We start from the raw sequence: 26,069 nt of genomic DNA, 5'->3' as shown, positions 1-26,069 counted from the left end.
GTCAAAAAAGCACTAAAGCTGCACCAAAACTAGTGGCATTGGCATTCTAAGTTGCTGTACTAACTGCCTATACTGGAGTTCATTAGTCTTATATAGTCAGGAGGTCGAGGAAGAAAATGATAGCAATAGAATATCAAGATGGAAAGGAAGGTTTTCCGCATTTTAGAAGGTTCCTACAGGCTATCAATATCAACATTAACCCAGTATACATGTAAAATCGCTCCCACTCCCAGTGAAGGGGGAGGAATGCGCACAACATTACTCTTGCAATAAGACTCTTTCTGTATCCTTTGTATAGAAAGTTAACGTCCCCTTAATCACCAAATTTGGATGGTAGTTTTTTTTTTTTTTTGGGTGTTCCATCCGCTTCACCCTTTGGGCTAATTCGGATTCGGGGCTCATTTCTGGGTGGTTAGGTTCCAGTCCTCTCCCAATTTGGATGGTAGATGGTTGTATTTGTAAACTACATTCTTCCATAGTTCCTAATGTATGCCTGCCTCAACTGACTTTGCTCAAAATCTCTGCACATGAGAATTGTACAAGGAAGCCTCAGTTTTTTTTTTTTTCTTTCAAACTATGTAGCTGAGCTTACATTTTCCCCGAGCTAACTACTACGGCATTTTCTGGCAAGGTATTGCAGGCTTGCAGCTAACTATAAAACAGAGCTAATTTATCATTAGGAAAGTGTTCAAATTATACCTTCTCATATTTAAGCTTATTAAAGGGTGTTTGTGCTCTAAAAATTTTCAAGATCAATGGTAGTTTGATGAGGGAAAACTAATTGAATCAGTACTGCAATAATTAGCATTCTAAATAGCATGGAACAGAGTTCTGCATTAATCTTGTAAAGTAATGGTCCAAAAATAGTGAAACTATGAAATGCAAAACACACACATAAATTTCAGATCTGGAGCTGAAAAGGATGTAAGAAGCTGGTTACACATTTAACAGATCCCTTACAGGACATAGTAAACATTTTTCCGTACAATAAAAAAGGAGAAACAAGAAATACAGTATATCTAGCTCATACAAAAAATGGCTTATTTCCTATGAGAATATATCTCACATTAAAAGAAGACAAGAGAACTTCAAGAAAAATCAGGACTCACATCCATGATCCACTTCATTCTTTTCTACCAATAACACCAGCAACAACCTACAAAAACAGATGATAAATATTATCATCATGTAAGTGATGCACAGGTTAATCCATAAACACGTCAGATAAAGAGTGTGAAGCAGCTGCAGAGCTAATTTGAGCATCCAGTCACCCAGACCAAAGTATAAGCTTATTCTATGGAACAGACCAAGACCTATAAATCAGCAAAGAAACTATTCCACCACCTTTTTGGACTTGGCAAATAAGCATGAAAGAATACTAGGCAGAAGGCAAGGAGTCTAATTTGAAGCATCCACATATCTGATACAATTTCCATTATACATTCAGTTTCACGTAGGTACTTCAAGGTTATTATCTATATCTTAAAACTAAAGAATCTATACAAACTTACAAACCATTAGGAACGAAGTAATAGGTATGAATTTGTATATGATTTTGTAAAAAAACAATGTCCATTCCCGTGGCAATGATAGTTTACCCCAAGATAACAATTATTCTTAACAAAATTTTCATTGCCACCCGTTACTGCTCGGAAGTAGTATTAGGTGGTAATGGACATTTATAATGAATAACAGAACTTTGGTGATGAGAATGTTAACTTTAAAAACAAATAAAGAATGTCACTTTGCTTGCAAAATTACACTTAAATTGATTCTCATTGGCGCTACATGTAGCTGGCTAGCATACGGGCTGTCTATGGAACAAACATGACATATTGTGATCAGTGATTAACTAAAACTTGATTTGACATTGCAATCAGGAAAGAGCAAAAAAAAAAAAAAAAAAAGGAAAAAACAAACAGGCAATAGGCTCCACAATGAAGGGAGCAAACATATCCAAATTTAATCTTCTACAAATGATTAAATTCTGATCTACAGAAATGGAAGAGCTTAGTGTTCCTTGTAACATGGAGCAAAGTCCAAGGTTAGTGTAAGAATACATAATGACACTTACATCATTCAGAGGGGGTGGAGGTACTTGGTTGGCTGCTTTCCTGGAATCCAACATAGGCCTCACCACAGCTGGAAGAAAAAGCCCTGAAGCATCAGACCAGAAAAGAACAGTGAGAACACAATTGCCAAGAAGCCTATATTATCGAAGAGCAAACTAATTCAGTTTATAATTTTAACTTCAAAGTGTGCTTGTGTTTTCCCCACAAAGGTTCCTAACTCTGGAAGAATATGGATTATTTAAAGGGAACCCTCAAGTTCTCCTAACAATCCACATCCAAAAAGAGAGAGAAAATATTTGGTCACTCTCTCAACACTACCTATCCCTCTAAATCTTATTCAAACACAGTGTTATACATTTGTAATTGGATATAATACAAGTAAGCATTTAAAAAGGTTTTGTGCAGTGTGAATCATGACGAACTTCATCAAATTTACTAATACGAGACAAAGAGTAGAATATAATCATACAATTGATGGCCTGACATTTAAAAAAAAAAAAAAAGTGCATAACAGTATATTGTAGTAAAGCATGGACTCTGGCACCAAATCTTAATAGAATAGATAAACACACCAATAACTAGGGTACACAATTGTGTCAAATTTCCACATTTACCATATTTTCCGGCATGAGTGTATATCTACTAAGCTGATCCTTATATCAAGTCAGCTTTGCACTATTCAATGTTCTCTTCAGCAGATTGTTTGGTTGAGAGAAAAACATTTTCCCAACTTCTTTTGTTTGGTTTATAACGGAACATAAATCAGTTTTCATGGAAAATATTTTCCTTTTGTATGGGAAGCCACATTTTCCCTCACTCATGTTTTCCCTTTTCTTGCAAGAAAAATTAATTTTCAATGGAAGTGCTTTCCATCAAACCAAAGAGTCTAAGACCATCCAGCCAATATCATAATCATATTGGCACAGTTCTAAAGCTAAAGTGTATCCTTAAATGGCTTAAACCACAACGAGTGTTCCAAAGTCCTAAAACAAGTTAAAACTATTCTCATGGCAATCACTTAAAATTTATTTCCGAAACATTTCATATTACACTGACTGGGGGTTGAGTAAACTCTCCAAGATTTTAGCTCTCACCTCAAAACCTTAATTGGACTGAATGCTAACATTCTAAGATACTCGGATAAGCTGATAGCTAAAGACCTTAACTTCCCTCCTGAGATTACCTAAATGCTGATAACAATCCAACCTAGACTGTAAGCAACTACTCCGTAACTGACCGTAACAAGTAAGGAAAAGAAATTAATGTTTATCCATGTTGAGCTCAAAATCGAATTGCGTCTGATGAAAGTCCTACAAGTCGAGCTCAAAATGGCTCAGCATCACATTTTAAAACTAAACAAAATTACGCCAACAAAATCCTATCTAAACTACAAACAAATAGCTCCATTTGTAGGAAATTCGTCCTAAATAGCTCCATTTGTCCAAACAAATTGAAAATCCTGAAACCTAAGATGCGGATTTGAGCAAATGATCAAATTACATAATACCAGAAATCGCAAGGCAATCAATAAATTAGGGTTAAATCGACTAATTAATAGATCAATCAGACAATGAATTGAAAATCTAGTAGCAATTAACAAGTTGATCAAAGTAAAATTAATGAAATTGAATCGAGAAAATTAGGGTTTAGAAAGAGGAAAAAATAATACCAATGCCACCAATAATGCAAGAAGCAGCGACGACTGGTTCTTCAGCGACGAACATCCTGAGTTTCTGCATTACTCCCATTTCTCCGACTTCTCACTTTTTTCTCTCTCTCCTCTCTTTCTTTGTGTGTGTGTTTTTTGTGAGTTCGGATTTTGGGTGCGTTAATGGTGGCTGCCAAACGGACCAAATTGATTCATCTATTTCGCTACTTGGTCATGTATTTTTCGGTTTTTTAGAGTGTTACACTTATCCGTACAAATTTTATTGTATAAATAGTACTCTTTATAATTTATTGCTAAGAAAATTTATAGCCTTAATTTACACTCCGTTAACATTAACGGTGTGTAAACTAAGGGTACAATTTTTTTTAATGAATCAATATATTGTTGAACTCGTTTTAATGTGTTCGTCAAAGTTCAAATTTTTTTGAGATTTAAAAAGATGATGAAAGGAAAGTGTAAGAAATGAGCATTATTTCATCGCTAATCATATATCAATATAGTCAACCTGCTTAGTTGGTAAATATTAGAGAGGGACATGATGTGTCATGTGTAAGACGTGTAATTGAATAAATTTTACATTATTCCCCTCTACATTAAAGAAATACTTCGTATTGTGTTTTTGTTAGAATTTCTCATTAAGTACTGTATCATTCATTAGGTTGACCATTTAATTTTGTTCACGATCTCTAAATTTTTGGTCTAATGCCAATAAGCATAGGGTACTGGATTCAAGATCCTTGAAATAAGTCAATGAGAAAGTATTACACTCCAAAGAGGCAATGACTAATGAGTGTTGAGTTTGAGATAATGCTAAACTATGGAAGAGCGGTTTGCATTTCGCACTTTGAGTTGTCACTAAGATCACAGGCATTCTCCCGACAATAGTTTGTGAGTTTGGGGTTCCGCTTCTTAGAATTTGCCTTTACTGTGGGAAGGAATGTTTTTCTATTTTCCAAATCACTTGCATTTAGTATACTTTATTGCTCCTATAATCTGGTAACTTGCTGCCCTCAATGGACTTATTTGGCTTGATCAGTTAATCCTTACCAGTTCCGAGGGCGGAGAAACTCTAGCCTTTACGATATGTAGACATTTTATCTTGGATAAACAACAGTTAAGACTTACTCGTACTACCTACGAGTAAGCACTACTTTAGTACCAAAGAGAATCAAAAATGGTTTGCACTTGTCCAAAATGGATGGAGCAAACCTCTTTGACTATGAAGACAAGAATGGAAAGAAACTCTATCAAGAGACATGGAGGTTAACAGGCTGAATCAACATAATGATTCCTACTTGAGAGTTGAGATCACTTCGCAAGCCACTGTATAAACTATAAATTGCACATACATGTAATGAAGAAAATTTACATACCTTAAATGAAGAAAGCTGTTACAGAGTGTCTGTTTTAACATTCAATATTTACATATATACATGACACATACGACTAAATACATACACGACCTCAGAGCGATCCATCATAAGGAAACTCTCCAAACTGCTAAAAACCTAAGCAAATTTCCAGTGTAATACCAAAAGAAACCTAATCTTACTGCTCTGCTTCTTCAACCTTCAAAACAAGGTTTACTCACCTAAAATGCAGGTAGCAACCAACCAACTGTCCATCCCAGAATCAGCCCAGCGCCAACAAGAGTGAAGCCTACAGCAAATGCAACAGCGTATCTACCAATGTCGTTTTCTTGTGAGCCTCTCCTACGCCGCTTTGCCTTCTGCCAGCTTTTATGCAGTTTTTTTCGGGGATTGTAGGGTATCCAAGGAAGTAAATCAGGGAATCCTGTGGGAGGTGACGACTCACCCTCGGTCTGTAGGAGGTGGTTCTCCAATTGTAGAATTTTGAACCACTGCTTGTAAGCAAAGAGCTGGGAAGCTTGTCGGAAAAAAAGCTTGAGAATGTGTTCTTTCTCAGTGTATGCTTGTTTTGCCGCCTTCTCTGCTTCCCTTGCCCGAGTTTGAGAATGGCAAAGTGCTTCCAATAGCTTAGCTTTGCAAGGGTCGTTATCAAAAATCCTTCCCTCTTCTGGTATATCACTACTTGTTCTGGGAATTAGAAATTATAGAAGAGCCAACACGAATAAGTTAACAGGACTTAATAATGTCCAAATCACAGAACAATATATGAGGTATAAGGACTAGATGCCAACAAGCTTAATTGGTAAAATCTTCGGGAGTGGCACCCAAAATCAAATTCCATCTACATCACTACCCTATGTGGAAGACCTATTACAAAAACAGGAATAGGATGCAGAACAGCAGAAATTAGGTCACAGTATAAACTAGGCAGTACTCCAAATGACAGCCTCAATTTACCGAGGAGTGAACCAATGATTTAATGAGCCTTCAGAGAAACACTGAAAAAGGTTCGAAGGAAAACATTCCAGTAATAAGAGAACAATTCTTTTGCTAAATCCTGGAACCATAAGAACACAGCACAGAGAGAGATTTTTTCCTATGGGAGAAAGTTAAATATTTAATATGAAGTATATAACTTCATCTGTCATAATTCAATCTATAAGCACAAATAATCCATTCAACATTGCGACAGGCTATACATATAGTAGTATAGTACTGTTTACAGCAATACTGCACCACACTTTTTAATTTGGCACTGTCAATCAGCAAAGTATAGCACTATCTGAAACAGCAAATGCAAGTAGGATTAGATGGCTGTAGAATACATGATCCAAACTTGACTAGTCTCACAGCTCTCTCTATTTCGATGCTAAATCCTAGGGGTTTCAGCAAGTCTACCATTTCCAATAAGGCCACAGGCTACTTACTACTGTAAGGATTTGTGCTATTAAGACATTAGGATACCCAATTGAAGATATTTTTGGTCCTGCTGTGTTACATGAAGCTTTTATAGAGCAAATAGATCCACACCCTTGTCCCATCCTACCATTGGTACTTTGAGACTTGAGAGTTTCAAAAGGCACAAACTTCTAGGATAATTCATGAATTAACATAAAATTGCACTACGAGTAGTATTATAGAACAAAGTTAGAAGTCAACAAAATAGGAAAATAAAATATACTTCGTATAATAGGCACATTCCTACCATTATCTCCACACTCATTCTCCAGTGAAAACAAAGTTGGTGAGAGAGGGGAGGGGGGGGGGGGGGGTATCAGTGCAACAGCACAACTAGACTTTTCATGTTACCTGTTAGGTCCAGAAGCATTGTTTTCATTCTGGGATAGTTTTCCTTGTACTGCAGACCAATCTATTTTCTGTGACCTGCCAGAAGATGGACTGGAAATGGCATCACTACGAGCCTCACACTCTAAAGAGGACATATAAATCTCATCTTGGTCAAAAGATTTGGCGTGTTTAGAAAGCTCTCTTCTCACATGCGTTTTTTGAGGGGGAGGAAGATCACAATTCTCAACATGATGAAGTGATTTATGCGCCACAAACGAGGCTAATTCCTCCCCATCTGAAACACGCCACCAAGGAACCTTCTCGCCACCAATCCAAGAAGAATCTGTGTTTGAAGATAAGTCACTGATTTGTTTAGAAACGGAGCTACCAACCATCTCCATTTCCAGAAACTCATAGTAGTCTGTCATGTTCTTTACATCAAGATAATCTTGATCCACCTTATAACTATCAACAGCATTCAATTCATCCAATAATGATTCAGGATTTTTCTTCGCGTCGAAAAAAGACTCCAGGTCCTTGTAAACAACATTCTGTATACTTTCATCATCCATAGTTGCAATCTCTCTGACTGGAAAATCTGTCCTCATAGTAACAGGTGAAGAGGTTTCCTCATCAGCTGTCCTAGAATGAAAATGCTGAAAGTTAAGGCCCGTGTGATGCCCATTATTTGGTTGCATTTGAAGCCACCATTTTGCATCAGGAGGCAAATTACTATATGAAGGTGTCCTATCGAAAGGCATATGACCTACAGTTCGATGATCCGGGGCATCAGTAGCATTAGCTGGTCCTGCATCGACTAGTTTTGAAGATGAGTTTGAAGATTGACAACAAGCTAATTTGGGAGCTCTTTTAGCATCTTCTTGGACAAAGTAACGGTTAGCTGTTCTTTGCCAAGCTGCTCTTGCTTCTGCAGCGGCCATCAGTCATTTTACTACAAGGGCAAAATAAATCAAGAGTTTAAAAACAAGAATCAAATGAAAGATATCGATCTTATTTCCATGATGAAGACCTCCATTATATTTTGCAAAAACAAGAAGCAATGCAGTCAAAGAGCATACAAAAAGAATCCTAGGCTTCGACGAAAAAACAGTCCAAATGTACACAGTCTGACCTTCTACAACCAGAAATTCACCAACCAATATGATCACATCATTTATAAATCATTCCAATTCATAAAGCCATGGATTTATCTCAAGATCAATACAGCTACTAGGAGTCTGGACTCTGGAATCAGCATATGAAACAAACACACAAATTAAATACAAATAATAAGAAATTCAAATCGAAAACAACACATTCCGTACTTCATGCTGTGAACACCAAAAAAACACAATAACAACTCACACCTTACTAAACTTTTTTTACAGGGGTTAGGTAAATAAGGGCGATGATGTAGCCAGGATTCGATTCGATATAACTGTAACATAACCCTACTACATACAAGTTTATTCAAACTCCAAATGTAAAGTGTCATAAGTAAAATTACAGAAATTCATTAAACCAAGCAGATAAAAAATCAGATCCGTACAGTAATTCACAACTTCCCACTAAAAAATCAAATCCTTTTCTTGTTTTTACTCCTAATCTTACTTTTTAAGCACATGATTTCCCATCAATTATGATGCTAAATAAATTCCATTAATTGTCATAAACAAAAAAAATGGATCAATATTCATGTATGACTTAATATCCTATAATAGTAACATGCTCAACCAAAAACAATTATTGTTCATCAACATAAATATGGTATCATGAATCATTAATTCACACAAATTAAGTATCAACAGATCAAATTCAACACGAAATTGAAGATTATAGCACTAAAAACAAAATTTCCAGAAAAGGACAAAATGATTTTTCATCAACATGAATCTTCCAGAATCTATTCATGGTGAAATTATGCTTCACTAGCAAAAGAAAAAGCTCAAAATCAAAACCCAGAAATTCTTATAAAATAAAAATTGATCTTACATAGGCAGTTGTAAACAATCATCGACTTCTATAAGAAAATTGAAACCAAAAAAAATTGTAGAAAAATAAATTGGGAAAGTGGAGTGAAGAAAAAAAAAATGAATAGAGAAAATTACGTGAGAATTAAAAAGGGTTGATGAAGAACAGAAAGTAGTCGATGGTTTTCTCTCTCCTCCGATGTAAGCTTTGATCTGTTGAATTGAATTGTTGTTGGTTTGTTTTTGCAGTTATCTTTTACACTCTGTTGGTTTTTCTTGATTAAGTATACTGGATTAATTACGTATTGGAGGAGTATTTTGTTAGAAGCAAAACGACAATGCATTTGACAAAAAAGGGAAAGGTTAAAATTTATAATTATTTATTGTTAGACCGTCCTCGTAGGACAAAACTTGGTGACTCAAGTCCCAAGATGTAACGTCGGAATTGTAGAGGGAAAGATCTGGGGTTGGAGTTGAATAAACAAGAAGACTAGCATGGTGAATGGATCCAATGTCGCAGAGTTTTTGAGTGAGCTTAGTGATTGTAATAACGTCGGAATTGAAAACGTTGAGAATGATTTGAGCATGGAATTGTTTGGAGTTTTGTGAGTGTTGTTGATTTTGAGATGAGGTTGAGGGAGGGGGAGGGGGAGGGTTGGGGATGCCGGAATTAAGGTCGCTGGCGCAGGTGAAGGGTTGAGGCGCCGGCTAAGGATCGCCGGAGGGGCAGACGCTGCCGAGGAAGGGGATGGATCAGTGGTGGCTGGCGGTGGGGAGGAGGAGTGATTTTTATTTTTTAATTGTTAAGTTTAAGTGTTAATTCTGAGTTAATTAAATTGTTTAATGAATTTATAAAAAAAAAAAAAAAAAGTTTACCGGTTGTTTAGGTTGTAGTTAAAATGTCTTGTTAAAAGCGGATACCCTCCAAAGTTTGTATTAAATAGAAAAAATCGAATGTTTGACTTGTTTTTAGCGGACGGGTGAAAGTTTGTATTATTTTTGACAATTTTTCCAAAATAATTTCAATTTAGTAAAAATATTTTCAGTTCAGTAAAAATAAAGGGAACTGAACAGGGCCTAATTAGGTCATGTTTAGTTTACCTTAATTTTACTTATTTCAAATCAGTTAAAAAAATGATATACATAGCTCTTAGAGTTATATATAAGGAGCTAAAAATGGAAGAAAAAAAAAACAAAAAAAAAAACAAATGAAAATACAGTATAACATTAATTACACTGATTTGTGTGTAATTTTGTCATACATTCCTAAATTAATATCAAATTAGGAAAGATATTAAATGCTTATTCATAGCCTTAAGAGCTACATATAGCATTACACTTAAAAAAATAAGAGCATATCAGAATAGAAAAAATAAGTTCGAGCATACTTTATCGTTTTATGTGTGGTTCTTTAAAGCTAAAATATGTTGACTATAAACTAAATTTTGTCCATAGATTATCACTAGAGAAAATATATTACCCTTATTTTATTTTGGCCCTATTTGGTGGTAGCGTTTTAGATAACGATTAGCGTTTTGACTAGTCAAAACACTAGTAGAACAAATTTGAGAGTGTTTGGCAAAGTAACGATTCTAGTAACGGTTAGCGATAGAGGTAGCGTTTAGGTAGCTTTTCTCAAACGTTAAAAATAGTAGCATTTAGAAGTAGCGGGTAGCGTTTGATAAGTTTTTATTACTTTTTAATTAATATTTGTATGAATTTTTATATATTTTAGTATTGCAACCGCTACTTTTGTCAAACACTCATACTATCAACCGTTACCTTGACAGCTAACCTCTACCCATTACTAATTGACAGCTACTCACTACCTTAACAGATACTCGCTACTCGATCGCTAAAAGCTATCTGCAACCGCTACTTTTGCCAAACAGAACCTTTGACTTCTTTTTTTAATGGTTCTTTCGACTTATATAAATTCGTTGCAAAGTGTAATTTCTAAATCTAACACTAAGTTAATGTTTGGTTGACATAGGAATGAATTTCCTACATAGGACTATGTATCATGGGAAATTAAATCCCACAACAAATTTCCTAAGAATTAATTAAACTTACAAATCATATCCTTGTAACTCAAAATTCCCATGAATTTGCATTTCTCACATTTTTACTCCGTATTTTTTAAGGTCTACAAAACCAATACCAACCCATATTTTCAAATTCACGTGAAATTTTAATTTCCTTATTATCTATGTGCAATCAAACAACACCTAATACTCTGTAATATTTAGCCTAACTAGTTGATGGGTCGGTTTAAAAGTGATATCAGCAAAATGTCGTTTATATGAAAATGGGTCCTCCTTAATTACTGACGGTGAGGCTGGATTCTTGACCACTTTTGTTGTTTTATAAAACCAACATTATTGCACCCACCAAAAATAAATAAAAGTTGAATAATAAAGAAATAGGAATGTAAAACCAAAGAAAATCTGATCAATGATGAGATGAGATTAGCCAAGGGAAGGAATAAGGATATCATGTGTAAGCTTGTGCAGAGACCAAGCTATAAACGTACAGTATTTCCAAATTTATTCCAACTACTTTCTTAATCTTCTTCATTTATTCTCTATTTTCTCTTACTTTGATACTTTTTATCAATTAATTATGTCTCCTACACGTTAGACCATGGTTTGTCCCACAACATGTCACCCTGAGATTTCATCTATGTGGCCTCCTTTACTTGCCCATCCTCTCTATCTATCAAGCTACTAGTGGCCTAGTGCCCCTAGTCACTACTCCTTAGAGGTAAAGATATCGTAAACTAACCCGACCCGACCCGACTGTTATTTGAATTTACAGTTTTAATGGCTAAAGATAGTACTACATATTAATTACCATCGTAATTTTAGATCATTTTGATTTTTGATATATTTTTGTAAGAGACTGTTTTCTATATGAAGGGGTTGCGTAGGGTTGTACCATTGATACACATTTACTCCTTCTGTTACACAATGATGTTCCTGTTTGGAATCTTTGACCTTTTAAAAATAAGAGAGAATCTTCTAAATTTCTTTCAATCTACAAGAACAAATATAGTCATGTGAGATCTAGTTTGATTCGTCTTGATGAGTACATTATTAATATCTAACTTTTATAATTTTTGCTAGTGTGAAATTAAACATATTTGCAGTCAAAGATGGGTAAAAACTTGCATCGATTTACGTAAACAGGAACATCATTTTGAAACGGGTGGAGTATTTTGTAATGCGTAATGCATTTGTTGACAACTATCATAAGGTTTTGTTATGCTTAACTTAGACTGATTTTTTTCACATAAAATAAGTTTTAATTTTCTATTGTGAAAATAAATTCAATTGCACTAACAAATTAAGTAATGCTAGGGAAAAAAAATAGACAAAATAACTTGAAGAATAATAAGTCAAATAAAATACTACTTGTAGATCCTAAATCGGCTTTACAAAAACTGAAAAGTTGATTATAAAGGGACTTATGTTGAGTCATGACCAAAGGAAACAAAATGATCGTTCAGCATCATGTAGAAAGAGTCATACGTACAAATTTGGTGATAAGATCTTTTAGACTAGGGACCAAAAGGACCATCTTAGTTTGGTTTTCAGATTCTCAATAATACCAAAATAGACCTATAAAGTTACTATCAGGCTCCTAATAATAGTCACGGTGAAATCATTTCGGGTTGATTCCTTCCTTCACAAATAATTAAGTTTTGATATATATACTTCGTAAGAATTTTCAAAAACTAACATAGCACATTGCACAATAGATTATGTTCCAATTAATTATAAAGCAAAGATATAACAATTTTTATTTTTATTTTTTGGTCAGAATGAGTTATCATGGATTTTTAGTCTTAAGCGTTAGGTCAAAACAACCTCACCTTATATTATCGGTATATAAATTCAATATAACATCCATTTATTTTGACAAGGGAAAGTAATGAAAAAGATTAACTCACTTGCAAAATTAAGGCTTGAGTCACATGCATGAAATTGTAGATGCAAGTCAAGTTGCCAAAAAAAACCAAATACGAGGGCCATGCCCATGCAACCATGAGCGCTCTAGGACGAGGGCCATGCCATGCAGCCATGCGCCCATCAGCCCATGCTAGTAGTCCAGTACGGATCGGAGTAGATGATTATATTCAATTGTCCCATGCCAGTAAAACATTATGGACCATAAATGAAGGATGATATGGTATATGGCCTTATCTATCTACGTTCATGAAATTTATTGGAAACAGTCATATTACTACAATGTCGTACCAAGTTTATAGTTAATGGAGTTCAATTTGTATAATCAACAGTATATAAAAAAATAATAACAAATAAATAAATACCTCTAACTACTTCATTGAAAATTAGCTAGTTAAGTATATTGGAATGTATTCAGTGGCGGACCCAGGAATTTCCGACTGGTGAGTCACAATTGATAACCAAATATGTAAAAAGAAAAAATTTACCAAAATTCCCAAGAAAAATTATTTACAAAGATCATCCAAATAGAAAATTGACAAGATTACAATACTAACTAATAATTAACAAGCTTAAAATTGACAAGACTAAAATTAACAAACTAATAATTAACAAGCTAATAATTGACAACATGACAAGCTTAGCTCTCTAATAATTAACAAACTAATAATTGACAAGATTAAAATTTGTACAAGCATTAGGTTCACATTTCATCAAAAACCCAACAACATTAACAAAAGGTTCAAAGTTAGTATTTTTTTTTTTTTAAAAAAAACTTAGAAAATAATTTATTTATTTATTTTTTTTAAAAAAACTTAAAAAATATTTTGGGCCCTGGTGAGTCATTTGACCCACCAGGCATAAGGCCAAGTCCGCCAATGAATGTATTGCATTATGTCTAGACAGTTTATATTCATATTATTATTGTAACGCGTGTGTGATATGTCAGGTTTCATTCTAGATTTTGATTTTCTGATTATTAATGGTAACATAACATTATGCTGTCGTATTAAAGTAAAACCTCGTGTATAATCAAGTTTAGCAGTAGACTATGATAGCGAGTATGATTGTACACTATGTTAATAATACGAGTACTACAGTACACCAACAGTTGTGGAGATCGTTCATATTAGGGATCTTAATGTCATTGCCCATACTCTTGCCGAAGATTGGGCATAAGACTTATTTCAACCCTCCAGATTGTGTCAAGCTCGGCTATGAAAGGGAGATGGGACCTGCTCTTGCTGTTTAATGCTCACCCTCCTCTTTCGGTTTAGATGTTCCTCGTGCTATAGTTTGGATCCTCGGTGGTTGTTTATGTATAATTATCTTTTCATTTCCAGTTTGAACTACTTGCTTGTTGGTTATGTTGGCTGCTTGGTGATTACCTTCATCAAATTTTCTTGTAATCATATCGATGTAAGGATAATTTGTCCTCTTTTGTGTTAAAAAAAAAAAAGAATTGAAAGAAATATTATTAATGCAACGTAAACTCGCCAATATACTGCCGATGTATCGTTCCATGACATTTTTTTGGCCTTCTTTAACATCTCAACCTGCATTTGTAATTGCCCAATGGGCACTATCCCTCGTTATTAAAAATAATTGGGTTGTGGCTCAACTGCTCAACCTTCTCTGGTCACCTTATGGTGCATACATTTGGTTCACCTTATAAAAAATAGATTTTAATATTAATTTCAATGTTAATTACGTTTAATTAGAGTTGATCATATCTAATCAAGTTTATATATAAAGTGAAAAATAGGCCTAATTAGTTAAATTTAAATGCGGTACGTTCAAATAAAAAATATGCACCTATAGTCCTTGAGCATGAAAACCATACCTGTATCATACCCGTTTGGACTAGAGAGATTTTAGGTATATGTAATCCATTTAGGATTATTTAGGCTTGGGGGCAAGTAAAATATCCAATTGACGTGGGTTAGCCTATATAAGAGGGAAGAGGATTATTGTCTAATTTCATCATAAACATTGTCCTCTTTTATTCGTGTTTGAGGGTGAATTCCCAAATAGTTTCATTGGTCAACCTTGCTCTTGATAACAATGGCGGATCCTGAATTGGAAGCCATCAGGCAAAAAAAGAATGCAGGAGCTGATGGCACAACGTGGCGGAGGTGGTTGAGGAAGTCAGCAGAACCCTGAACAGCACAACAGATAGATGGCTAAAGAAGAGGCAAAAGTGGAAGCTGAAGAACGAAGGCAGATGATGGTTGCTCAGATTGTTTCGAGTGAAGCACGTGAAAGACTTTCTCGGATTGCTCTGGTTAAGCCTGAAAAGGCTAGAGGAGTAGAGGATGTTATATTAAGAGCTGCTCGGATGGGTCAAATTGTTCAAAAGGTTTCTGAGGAAAAACTTATATCATTGTTGGAGCAAATTAATACTCACACATCTAAGCAAACCAAAGTCACTATCTGGAGGCGCCCACGTGTTTTTGACGATGATTAGATTCATTGTATTTGAGGGTGAATTCTCAAATTGTTCCATTGCATAAATCTGTTATAACACATTACAATTGTAATCCCCATATATAGTAATACAAATTCATCCTCAAACATGTCCGCTCGTATTTCATTCATACTTTTTCATTACCATTTATTATTACTTGGGAGTATATTACCTAATATCTTATTGTCATATTGTACGTTTTAACACTTGAGGGTGTATTACAATTGGATGCGTGGAATTTATTTTAATTTGATGCAATTTATTTTGAGTTGATGCATGTCAAATTGTCAACCAAACCGATCTATTCGATCAATGACCTTTGATTAGATTTTGGGTAAAGTTTTTCAACAAATTTAGTGAAAGCTAAGCTAAGTAAAATAAAGAAATCATGATTATGAGGACGACTTATAGCTTTATATGTTTGTTGATAAAAAATATCTCATAATTATATACTGTTTGTACTACTTAATTAGTTAATTATAAATTTTAAATTATATTGGGCAAACTTGTGACTTAGAATGAAGACTAAGTGATGGAAGGCGCCAACTTCCTAATGCTCTACACTATTTTACTGCCATACCTTGTGTCTCGTTTGAAGCAAATGACGTTGTTTAATTACTTGTTATTAAAGTATAAACTACAATTAGTACACAGATAACGACCCCTATATATGAACAATTATAATTTATACTACATGATTTTGTTATTCATTCTAATTATCTTAGGGGTAGATTGGTTTAGCAATAATAATGTATATACATACGCCATGTATATCTTGCTTCACAAGAAAGAACAATCCTAGGTATTACAAAACAAAATAGTTGTTAATTAATCATCCATTGATCTTTGGTTAAGACAACAATTAGTAGGTCTTGACATGGATCTAGTCGTCTATTAAGCTTTTTTTAATAATAATATCAATCAGTGTTAGTTTCAATTGCTAGTAAAATCATGTAATTTAATTAGACCGTCAAATGAATGAAAACAACAATTTACCAATTTTCTATACTTGATACATATTGCACCATTTAATTATTTTATTTGTTTATTTTAGTTTTTTTTTTGGTGTGATTGCACCATTTAGTTGGATGATGCAATTGCCAATACAGTATATCACAATAATTAGAATGATAGATATTTGATTCTGTCTATATTGTCAAGTATTTAACTTCCTCATGATCCAATTTTATCCCACTTTACCCACACATTTTACCCAATGAGTCAATGACAATAAATCAAATTAATTTCAATATTAAGCCTATTTACTAGATGTGGCCCAATCATGATTTTTTCACCTCTACTACTGGTATCTACCATTCGACCACAATACCACGTATGCAGCAAATTGACTACATTCACTTTCATAAACAAATGAAACTAGTGTGAGTTGATTTGGATTAAAATTCAGTATGCCTATGAATATATATTCAACAAACAATTTTTTCAACAATAGCATATGTTAACGATTAATCTTATGTGAGCGTGTGAGGAACGCATAAACACCTTTTAGAAAGAAGATAAAAGCACCATATCGATGTACGAGTATTACTGTTATAATGTTACTCCATTAATTAGTAACCTTCATAGTAGTAATCATGCTATACAAAATAGAGACTACAAACTTAACATCCTCTAAATAATCTAAGCAATGCTTAGCCAAAATGTTTACTAAAATAACTTTCTTTCATTGAGGCAAAAACACAAACACATGGTGATCATGCTTCATAGTTCACACCTCATCCTCTCCATCCCCTTCATACCCACCACCCAACTCACACACCCTCTCCCACACCTCCCTCGACACCGGCACCACCGACAACCGAGGCTGCCGAAACAACGCAAACCCTGACGCCTTCATCCGATCATCCATCTTCATCTCCGCCAAATCCACCGGCCTCCTCATCTCCCCCACCGCCGCCACATCCACCGCAACTCCGCCGTCATCTCCGTCGTCATAGCATTCCTTAACGACGGTAACAACGCCGACAATGCGACGCGCTTTGTTACCAGAATGGTAGAAGAAACAGAGGTCCCCCATTTTCATGGATTTGAGATATTTCTGGGCTTGCCTGTTTTTAACGCCGTCCCATTTGGATTTTCCTCCGTTTGATGATTGATCTTCCCATGACCATTCCCCAATTTCGGTTTTCAGCAACCAGTATTGCTGTTTATCTTGTTGTTGTTGTTGTTCTTCTTCTTGTTTTGGAGGTTTTTGGTTTTTCTTCTTCATTTGCTTCGTTTTTTTTTTTTTGGGGAATTTAGGGTTTGTGAATTGTGTATTTACGACTGTTACAAGTGTGATTTCTGATTTGTGAATATTCATAAAGTGGATTTATGGCGGGTAAATGGACTTTTTTTTGGCGCCAACTACATAATGGAACATGTGGCTAATGAGCCCTAAGACTTAAGTACTATGTGCAAATTAGTCCCCTTTACTTTGAAAATTGTGCAATTTAATTACTGATAACAGTTATCTAATCTAAATGAACAAATTCCACTGGAAACAACCATTATTTTAATTAGCAATAAATAAATAATACACAAATACATTATTATGTCTCTACATATCAAAGTAGACTTGTTTTTTGAGGGGAAACAACCATTATTTTAATTAGCAATAAATTTACTTTGCTCTGCTCTGCTCTGCTAATCTTTGTTGTGCCCAGAAGCTCAAAATAACAGGAATTAACTCTACTTTATCATTTTTATTTTTTATTTTTTTCTTAAGATTTTTGTAGAAGTATTAATATGCCTAAGAACTTTATCATTAATTATTTATTGTTAGGGTAAGTTTATTGGTGAGTCTTGAGTGGAGTCTTGACTCAGACTCACATGCAAGACTTGTGTTTTTGCAATAATGTGGTGCAAGACTATAAGTAGTCTTGATATGAGTTTTGAAATCCAAAACTCATCTTAAGACTCTACAAATTGAAAAAGAATTTTGATTATTTTTTTGTTGGCCAATGATGAGCTGTCAACTCATCAGCTCAAAATAGTTATTGATATTTAAATAATAAGTGTTAATATTTTTTAGAAGGTTAAGTGAGTTTGAAGTGAGTCTAAGGATAATGTGTTAAATTGGAGAAAATTTAGTATGAGTCTAAATAATAAAAAATAATTTAAAGTTAGTGAAAAGTTGACGTGGCAAAGTCTGGTGTGTGAGTCTGGGTCTTGGGATAAACTTACCCTTAAAATGGATTTTTGGATTACATTTTTTAGATATTATGTTTAAATTTCAATTACCATTAATTTTAAAAACTGAGCATGGCTCGGGAACTATCTAATATTACTGTATGTTACTAGAAATAATCCATCGACTTCTTTAAAATAAAATATTCCATCAACCTTATGGTCTTCTCAATCCATAATAAAAATTACTTTTCCATCTCCATCTTGAAAATTTTTATTTTATGTTAGTATAAATTGATTTGTATTTAATGATGTTCTACTTATAATGAAGTTTTACATGTATGTACTAAGCATATAAATTCTTTGTAGTTCAAATGTATAAGAGTTGTATTGTATAGTGGTAAATATATAGTTGTATTCTGATAAAGTTGAAAACATATAATTGTAATCCGGTTGAATTAAAAATTACAGGTTAGATGTGATCGGGAGAATGTCTATAGGTGTTGATTGCACATATTACAAAAGATATAGGTTTAATTTGTAACAATAATAGTAAGAGGCAGACCTGGGCACCGTGTCGGGCCGTGCCGCCGCGGGCCGTGCCTGGCGGGCCACGGGCTGGTTCGTGCCGTGCCGGTCGTGCCGGCGGGCCCAAGATTTCGTGTCGTGTCGTGCCGGCCATTTTCACAGGCCAGCCCACGGCACGACACGGCCCTCGTGCCTGGCGGGCTCGTGCCGTGCCGGCCACGTGCCGGCCTGCGGGCTGGCAGCGGGCTGGTGCAGTTTTCAAATATTTTTTTATTTTTTTATTATATATATGACAACATTATAAATTAATAAGTTTATAATGTATATAAGTTATAAAATTATAATTATAAGTTTTATAAGGTTATAACTTATAAGTTTATAACTTATAAGTTATAAGTTATTAAGTTATGAATTTTATAATTATAAGTTGAATATTTATGTTTTATAATTTGTATATTCAATATTTATATTTATATATTTACTTTATACTATTACTTTAAAATTTAATGTTTATGATTTATTAGTAATTGGTATAATTTTATTTTTTTTAATATGAATTTACAAATTGTAACAAAACGGGGAAAAAACGCAAATTGGACTTTGGATGTGAATAATGCGTACTTTATATTATTATTACTTGAGTTGAGAAAATTGTACAATGATAGCAATGATAAAAATCATACAATGATGGTATTAAACAAAAATTGGAAAATGATAAAATTGATATTTTTAAAATCGTACAATATACAATAATTGTCTATTCTTCTTCTCCTTCTTCTTGCTCGTCTTCGTCTTCGTCTTCGTCTTCGCCTTCGCCTTCAAGGTCATCGGCTAGTTGCATAGATTGGGAACTAGCCGAACCCGAACCGGAAGCGGAGGTTCCTTCTTCGTTGTCGTTGTGGTCGTAAGAACGGTCTTGTGAGCGATTTTCCGCATCCAACCAATCTTTGAAACACACGCACATTTCTAGTGTTTCGGGTTTTAGACTTGTTCTTCTATCGTCTAAAACCCTTCCGGTTGCGCTGAAAGCTCGTTCGGAGGCGACGGAGGAAACTTGGATAGCAAGAATGTCTCGTGCCATTGCCGCCAAAGTTGGATGCTTCGAGCTTTGTTGTTTCCACCATGCAAGGAGGTCGAGGCTGTTTATCTCATCGTCGTCCATGCCTTTGGTGAAGTCGTAACTCAGGTACATCTGCAACTCCGAGACGTCGCTTTGCGTTCTCCTGATTGATGAATCACCTGAAAACCTTGAAATCAAGTTAGTAGCTTGTGAAAATAAATGTTTGGCCTTCTTACTTACGTTTTTGGATGGTTGGGAAGGCCCTGAGCGAGGAACGGTGCCATATTTGGCTTCATAGACTCTATATAAAGCAAAAAACTGATCCTTCACATTAGTCTTATAGTTTTCTACATCATCGTCAAGAAACATGCATTGAAAGTAAATGTCAACTAACATAAATGTGTTTTCATACTTTTGCCTAGGATCTAATATGGAAGCAAAAATATAAATCAAAGGAATCTTACTATAATATTTACGCCACTTTTTTTCCATTGCTGGAAGATACTGATCATAATCACTTTGATGGCGATGATCAGCGAAAAGTTGGGCGAGTAAGCATGCATTAGAAAGAAAGTTTTGAGCACAAGGATTGTAAACAGTAGAAAAACAATACGTCATGTTATATAATAACTGTAAAAATTGCATATATCTTTCACAGTTATTCCAATCATCATCATACAAAGCATTTTGTGGAAATTTTTGGTTGTAAAATAATGTTAACGGGCCCTTGTACTCAATTGCCTTTGTTAACATGTCATAGGTGGAATTCCACCTAGTTGGGCAATCGGTTCTAATTTTTATTACCCTTATCTTTTGTTGTTTTAGAAAACTCTTCCATTCTTGGTATCTCATGTTAGAGCTATTAATAGACATAATAGCATCTCTGATTTTGCTGTAGTATGGGCCAATTGCCCGAACTCCATCCTGTACACATAAGTTAAGTACATGGCAAACACATCTAGTATGAAGAGCTTCACCGTCTAATAGTACATCGGTTAAGTTTTGTTTGATAAGATTAGTTGTGTATGTCATAGAGGTTGCATTATCAAAAGTCATAGACATCATTTTATCTCGAAGGTTGTATTCGTCTATTGCTTGCATTAAATGGTGAGCAATGTTAATGCCGGTGTGTGGGTATTCCAGCATTTTGAAGTGCATTATTCTTTTTTGTAACATCCATTGATCATCTACCCAATGGCAAGTCACACATAAATAGTGATATTTATAACCACTATCCCAAGAATCGGCTGTTAAAGATACTCTACAGTTAAGGTTACTCAATTCGGCTTGTAACCGGACTTTGTACTCTAGGAAATTTTTCATTGCGGCGGAACGAACGGTTTTCCTAGAGATTCTTTTATGTTGGGGTTGTAGTGCTTTGTTAATGTAGGTGTTGAATGCGTCACTTTCCGAGAAAAGAAAAGGTTGTTCGGCGTGTACTATCATTTTTCCTAGTTCATCCCTATCCCTCTCATAGTTGTATGTAAAGCCGTATGGATGGAATTGGGAAATTTTGGGCTGGGTTGGATCACTAGCTGGTTTTGCACAAGCTTTCATGTGTCTAGATAAGTGTCCCGTCCCGTTTTTGGTAACTGCCGTGAATACACTATTACATGTTTTACATTTTGCCCATTGTTCACCATCTTTACTTAGGACAAAATAACGCCATACCTCACTCCTTCGGTTTTTCAAAAGTAGCATCTCAGTTTCGGTTAACCATTCATGATGTGTGTGATGGTTAGTAGTGGGACTAGTGGGAGTGGCAGTAGAAGGGGTAGAACCGGAGGGAATTCGGGTACTTTCTTGGCTACCTTGGCTAGAACAATAGTTTTGTTGATCACCGATATAATTAGGTGGAAATTGGTATGGTGGTAGTGGAAATTGGTTTAGTGGTGGTGCTGGAAATCCCGACGTATTATATGGCTCATAGCCCGGGGGGAAGTAAATGGGGTCATTGGTTTGACTCGTAATTTGGGGGCTCGTTGTATTTGGTGGTTCCCTAGAACTACTACTACGGATAAGTCGGCCTTTCCCCTAGACCTAGATGATGGGTTGTTCGATGCCATAATTAACAATTAATTTTTTAATAAAAAGTGGTTAACTATAATAATAATAATTAATAACAACAATTTTAACAATAAAAATTTCAATAATAATAATTAATAACAACAACTATAACAATAACAATAACAACAAAAATAAATAATAACAACAATTGTAACAATAATAATAATTAATAACAACAATTATAACAACAACAATAACAATTAACAACAATAATAATTAAACAAGATTATTCTAATAATAACAATAAAACAATAATAAATTTAAGATTAGTTTAGATCTTACAACCGTGCTTCAACGCTCCACTAATTATGATTACGAACTTTTTAATTTTTTCCGATATTAGGAAAATAATTAGAGAATTTAAGAGAATAATTAGAGAATTTAAGAAAATAAGGATTATTAGAGATTTAGAGAATATAAGAGATAAGAAGAAGAGATTGTGATTTTGTGATTTGGGAATGAAATGGAGGTGAGTATTTATAGAATTTTTGGGGAGCAAATTGGCAAAAAACTAGCCGTTTTTTAGCCGTTTTTTTGGCTTATTAAGGAGCTAGAATAAACGGTAACATTACCGTTGGCCCGCGGGCCGTGCCTATGGGCCGGCACGACGGGCCAGCACGGCGGGCCATGGCCGTGCTCGTGCCGGGCCGTGCCTGGGAATTCTCAACCCTGTCCGTGATACGGCCCGTGGCACGGGAGTTGAACTTCATGCCGTGCCGTGCTTGAATTCGGGCCGTGCCGGGCTGCGCCGAACGGCGGGCCGTGCCGAACAGCGGGTCGTGCCGGGCGGCACGCGGGCCAACCCGGCCCGTGCCCAGGTTTAGTAAGAGGGTTAATTTGCACATGAGACTTAAGTCTTGGGGCTTATTTGCCACAAATACCGTGCAGACTTGAGGTTTTGGGTTGTTGCCAATATTATAAAGCCCGTCCTAACCCTATGTTTAGTTAGGTCTATTGCGGAGTAATTATTGTGCTATGCTCGGCCTTTTAAAAATTAATAAAATTAAATTTTATTAATTATGACAAGTACATATTTTTGTTGGTACTTTAAAGATAAGATTTGGGATTGGCACCAACTTTATAAGCTCATTTTGACTTCATGTTTGATTAGATATTTTGTATTATAATCTATGTACCACGGTAATTCATGTGTCATGCTCGACTTTTTAAAATTAATGAATGAAAATTTTGTTAGTCATTATATTTAAAGTAGTTTTCTAGCATTTATTGATATATCAAGCATTTATATTTTAAAGTAGTTAGTCAAATGAACGCATCTAGCTAAACCAAGATAATTGAACCCGTTTGGGGTTCAAATAACTTGTATTTGGGCCCAGTCTACAAATGAAAATAAACAAAGCTCATAAGGCAAGGTTCAACCCTTATGTTCAAAAGGCCAAGTCAGGTAATGCAAGGCCCAGTTCAATGGCAGCCCATTTAACTCCTCAAGCCCAATCCACTCAATTGGAGTAAGGTATAAAAGCTCATATTTTTGCACAATTACATTGATTCACACAAATTGCCTCAAGCGAATAAACTCTCTTGCATAGCTTTTCTCTCATTATCTTACACCCGTACTGACTTCGGCGTCGGAGGGGCCTTCCTCGGCACAACCCCCGAGGCTAGTTCACGTGTGTTTAGCTGTGCAGGAAATCCTCAATTCGGTCATCACTCGAATTGGGCTTCGTCTCCACTCATCCGAAGGACCTGCCGAAGGTCCATTGTTTTCTAACCGAAACAATTTGGCGCCATCTGTGGGGACACACTTACAAAAATTCAGCCAAAAATCTCATATCAATCTTAGCCAACGCAAAAAATGACTAAGAGTGCAAAGAGCTCTAAAAAGGCTAGAAAGATGGGCCTAATAACGGTAAGGGCCGGTAGAACACCTTCACCGTCGCCCGAACCATCTGCTTTTAACTCCCCGAGAGGAGAAAATATGCGCGAGGGATCTACCTCCCAACGGGATTACCTAACCGGGAACTCGCCAAGGGAGAGTGAGGCTCATAAGCGTAGTCCTTCACCAAGCATGTGTTCAACTCCTCCAACCGGTCCGTCGGCCGAAGAAGTAATGAAGGCCATGGCTGTGTGCATGGACTTTATGAATGCCTTGGGAGGACGCTTCCCAACAACGAAGAAATCACCCTCTTCTCCTCTTAAATCGCATGATCAGAAGAGAAAAAGCGGTGCCGAGGGAGATAGGCAGGCTCCATCCTCCAAAGGGGAAGGGAGCCGAAGGGCTGGGCATCCAGTGTAGGGTTTCGTAGTGACCCGACACTACACGGAAGGAAACCCACCAAGACCCGCCCCTTAATTAAAGCAATTAACAAGTATAATAAACTGAATCAAACAAGATTAAGAACAAGAATTATACCTTTGACGCGTGCTTCGCTCCTAAAGAGCTCTTACTTCAAAATCCCGAAAAGACGAGATCTCCGACGGATCGTACCCTCGACCCGACCCGAGCGTCCTAAGTCTTGAAGGTAAGTCAAGACTCGGACAAAATAACTATGAGTTTTACGAATCAAAGTTTTACTCTTTTCTTAGAGTTTCCTTTTTAATTCCACTCAAGGTTGTATTCTCAAAATCCCAACCAAGTAGGTATTTATAGAGAATGGGGACTTGAAACCCCTTTTCATGATCAATGTGGGATCATGTGCAATTGCAATAATTTATTTAATTCCAAAATAAATAATTAGGCAAAAGAAATCACAAGCCAACAAGTGGAAAAAGGAGAGAATGGGTTAGGTGAGGACCATATCCCATGGGGGGGGACCGTTGCCTTGCTCCCCAAGGGAATCTTGGTGGCTTTGGTCCCCACCTCTCCTTAAACCGCCACTCACAAGGGGGTGCTGGGCTGCTGCCAGCTAGCCCAGCCAACTAGCATGTGCCTGCCCAGCAGCCTCGCATGCTTGGTGCTAGGCGCTGGCGCTGGCCAGTGCTAGCTGCTGGGCGTTGCTGGCTGCCTATCACTCCCCAACGCACGCACATGCCTCGCACTCCCAGCATGCGTGCTGCTAGCGAGCCACGCATGCTGGCCCCCTTTTCCTCGCACACCACACATACACCTTCGCAGCACCTTTCGCACTAGCCACGCACCATGCGCAGCGTGCATTGGCCTCGCACCACACGCACGCCCATGCATCACACAACAATCTTGGTGCGTGGTGATGCTGGGCTGTTGTGCGTGGCCTAGCACTATGCTGGCGCCCAGGCCCTCGCATATGGTGCGATGCTTGGTGCTGCCATGCGAAGGCTAGCACACAAGCCAACACACACATGGTGCGCCAATGCTAGGCAGGCACCCATGCTAGCACTTGGTGCCTGCAATGGTGCTGCCATGCCAGGCACGCACGCACGCAGCACCCAGTGCCTGTAATGGGTTGCTAGGTGTGCCTGGTGCCTGCGATAGGTTGCCAGGTGCGCCTGGTGCCTGCGATGGCCTGCTAGGTGCGCCTGGTGCCTGCGATGGCTTGCTAGGTGCGCCTGGTGCCTGCGATGGCTTGCTAGATGCGCCTGGTGCGCCTATTGCTTGCGATAGGCTGCCAGGCCGCGCCTAGGCTATGATAGTGCCTAGCACACCATGGTGCGCCTAGGCTTGCGATGAGCTATCATAGCCTAGCTACGGCTACGCTCATACTTGTTGCTTGTGATTTTGCGACGTTCGGTCTCGACGCCCTAGGCTCGATTTCCGACGTCTGTATTCGTAAAACTCTGTCGACTCATTAAATTCTCTAGGATTAATTCGTCGTCTCGGATCGGTTATTCGATTGGGTTCGACCCGAAGGGTTCAGTTAAGATTAAGCTGTAACATCAATTGCACATTGATATTACTGATCGGAAGCGGCCTCCACCTAGGCATTCCGATCACTTGACCTTACTGAAGAATTATCTCCGTAATAATTCTGAACCCTCTATCGGAAGAATACACTTGTTGGAAGGACACCATTCCTTTCAATCTCCCACTTGTCCTTCCGGACG

General features: G+C 36.5%; 3 protein-coding genes and 1 pseudogene across 4 annotated transcripts; 1 reads left to right on the top strand and 3 right to left on the bottom strand.

Annotated features, from left to right (window-relative positions):
- Positions 1–814: 814 nt before the first annotated feature.
- On the bottom strand, positions 815–3,986 carry LOC110725125. Its single transcript, XM_021904592.1, has 3 exons — positions 3,742–3,986; positions 2,075–2,157; positions 815–1,156 (listed from the first exon to the last, which is right to left on the bottom strand). Exons 1-3 carry the CDS (start codon positions 3,818–3,820, stop codon positions 1,124–1,126), a joined length of 195 nt encoding a protein of 64 aa, XP_021760284.1. The 5' UTR covers positions 3,821–3,986; the 3' UTR covers positions 815–1,123.
- Positions 3,987–5,043: 1,057 nt separating this feature from the next.
- Positions 5,044–9,705, bottom strand: LOC110725123. Of its 2 annotated transcripts, none has more exons than XM_021904591.1 (3): positions 8,892–8,999; positions 6,921–7,851; positions 5,044–5,798 (listed from the first exon to the last, which is right to left on the bottom strand). In XM_021904591.1, exons 2-3 carry the CDS (start codon positions 7,838–7,840, stop codon positions 5,333–5,335), a joined length of 1,386 nt encoding a protein of 461 aa, XP_021760283.1. In that variant the 5' UTR covers positions 7,841–7,851; positions 8,892–8,999; the 3' UTR covers positions 5,044–5,332. The 2 variants fall into 2 exon arrangements, with proteins under 2 accessions (XP_021760283.1, XP_021760281.1); XM_021904589.1 differs by lacking the exon at positions 8,892–8,999 and adding an exon at positions 9,008–9,705 and having other exon boundaries at positions 5,094–5,798.
- Positions 9,706–14,679: 4,974 nt separating this feature from the next.
- On the top strand, positions 14,680–15,391 carry LOC110725035 (annotated as a pseudogene).
- A 1,433-nt stretch (positions 15,392–16,824) lies between these two features.
- On the bottom strand, positions 16,825–17,897 carry LOC110725034 (thymocyte nuclear protein 1-like). The gene has a single exon (XM_021904512.1). It carries the CDS (start codon positions 17,625–17,627, stop codon positions 17,034–17,036), a length of 594 nt encoding a protein of 197 aa, XP_021760204.1. The 5' UTR covers positions 17,628–17,897; the 3' UTR covers positions 16,825–17,033.
- Positions 17,898–26,069: the final 8,172 nt, after the last annotated feature.

The sequence above is a fragment of the Chenopodium quinoa genome, unplaced genomic scaffold (assembly GCF_001683475.1).
Source record: "Chenopodium quinoa cultivar QQ74 unplaced genomic scaffold, ASM168347v1, whole genome shotgun sequence".
In the NCBI taxonomy this organism is placed as follows: domain Eukaryota; kingdom Viridiplantae; phylum Streptophyta; class Magnoliopsida; order Caryophyllales; family Amaranthaceae; genus Chenopodium; species Chenopodium quinoa.
The sequence above is the reverse complement of the archived record's forward strand: the minus strand, read 5'-3'. Positions and strand labels throughout refer to the sequence as shown.

Coding starts and splice junctions, on each gene's coding strand:
- LOC110725125 (XM_021904592.1), bottom strand. CDS start 3,820: ATGGGAGTAATGCAGAAACTCAGGATGTTCGTCGCTGAAGAACCAGTC. Junction 2,158..3,741: donor TTGCATTATTGGTGGCATTG/GTATTATTTTTT, acceptor CTGATGCTTCAG/GGCTTTTTCTTCCAGCTGTG. Junction 1,157..2,074: donor CTCCACCCCCTCTGAATGAT/GTAAGTGTCATT, acceptor CTGTTTTTGTAG/GTTGTTGCTGGTGTTATTGG.
- LOC110725123 (XM_021904589.1), bottom strand. CDS start 7,840: ATGGCCGCTGCAGAAGCAAGAGCAGCTTGGCAAAGAACAGCTAACCGT. Junction 5,799..6,920: donor AATGCTTCTGGACCTAACAG/GTAACATGAAAA, acceptor TCTAATTCCCAG/AACAAGTAGTGATATACCAG.
- LOC110725034 (XM_021904512.1), bottom strand. CDS start 17,627: ATGAATATTCACAAATCAGAAATCACACTTGTAACAGTCGTAAATACA.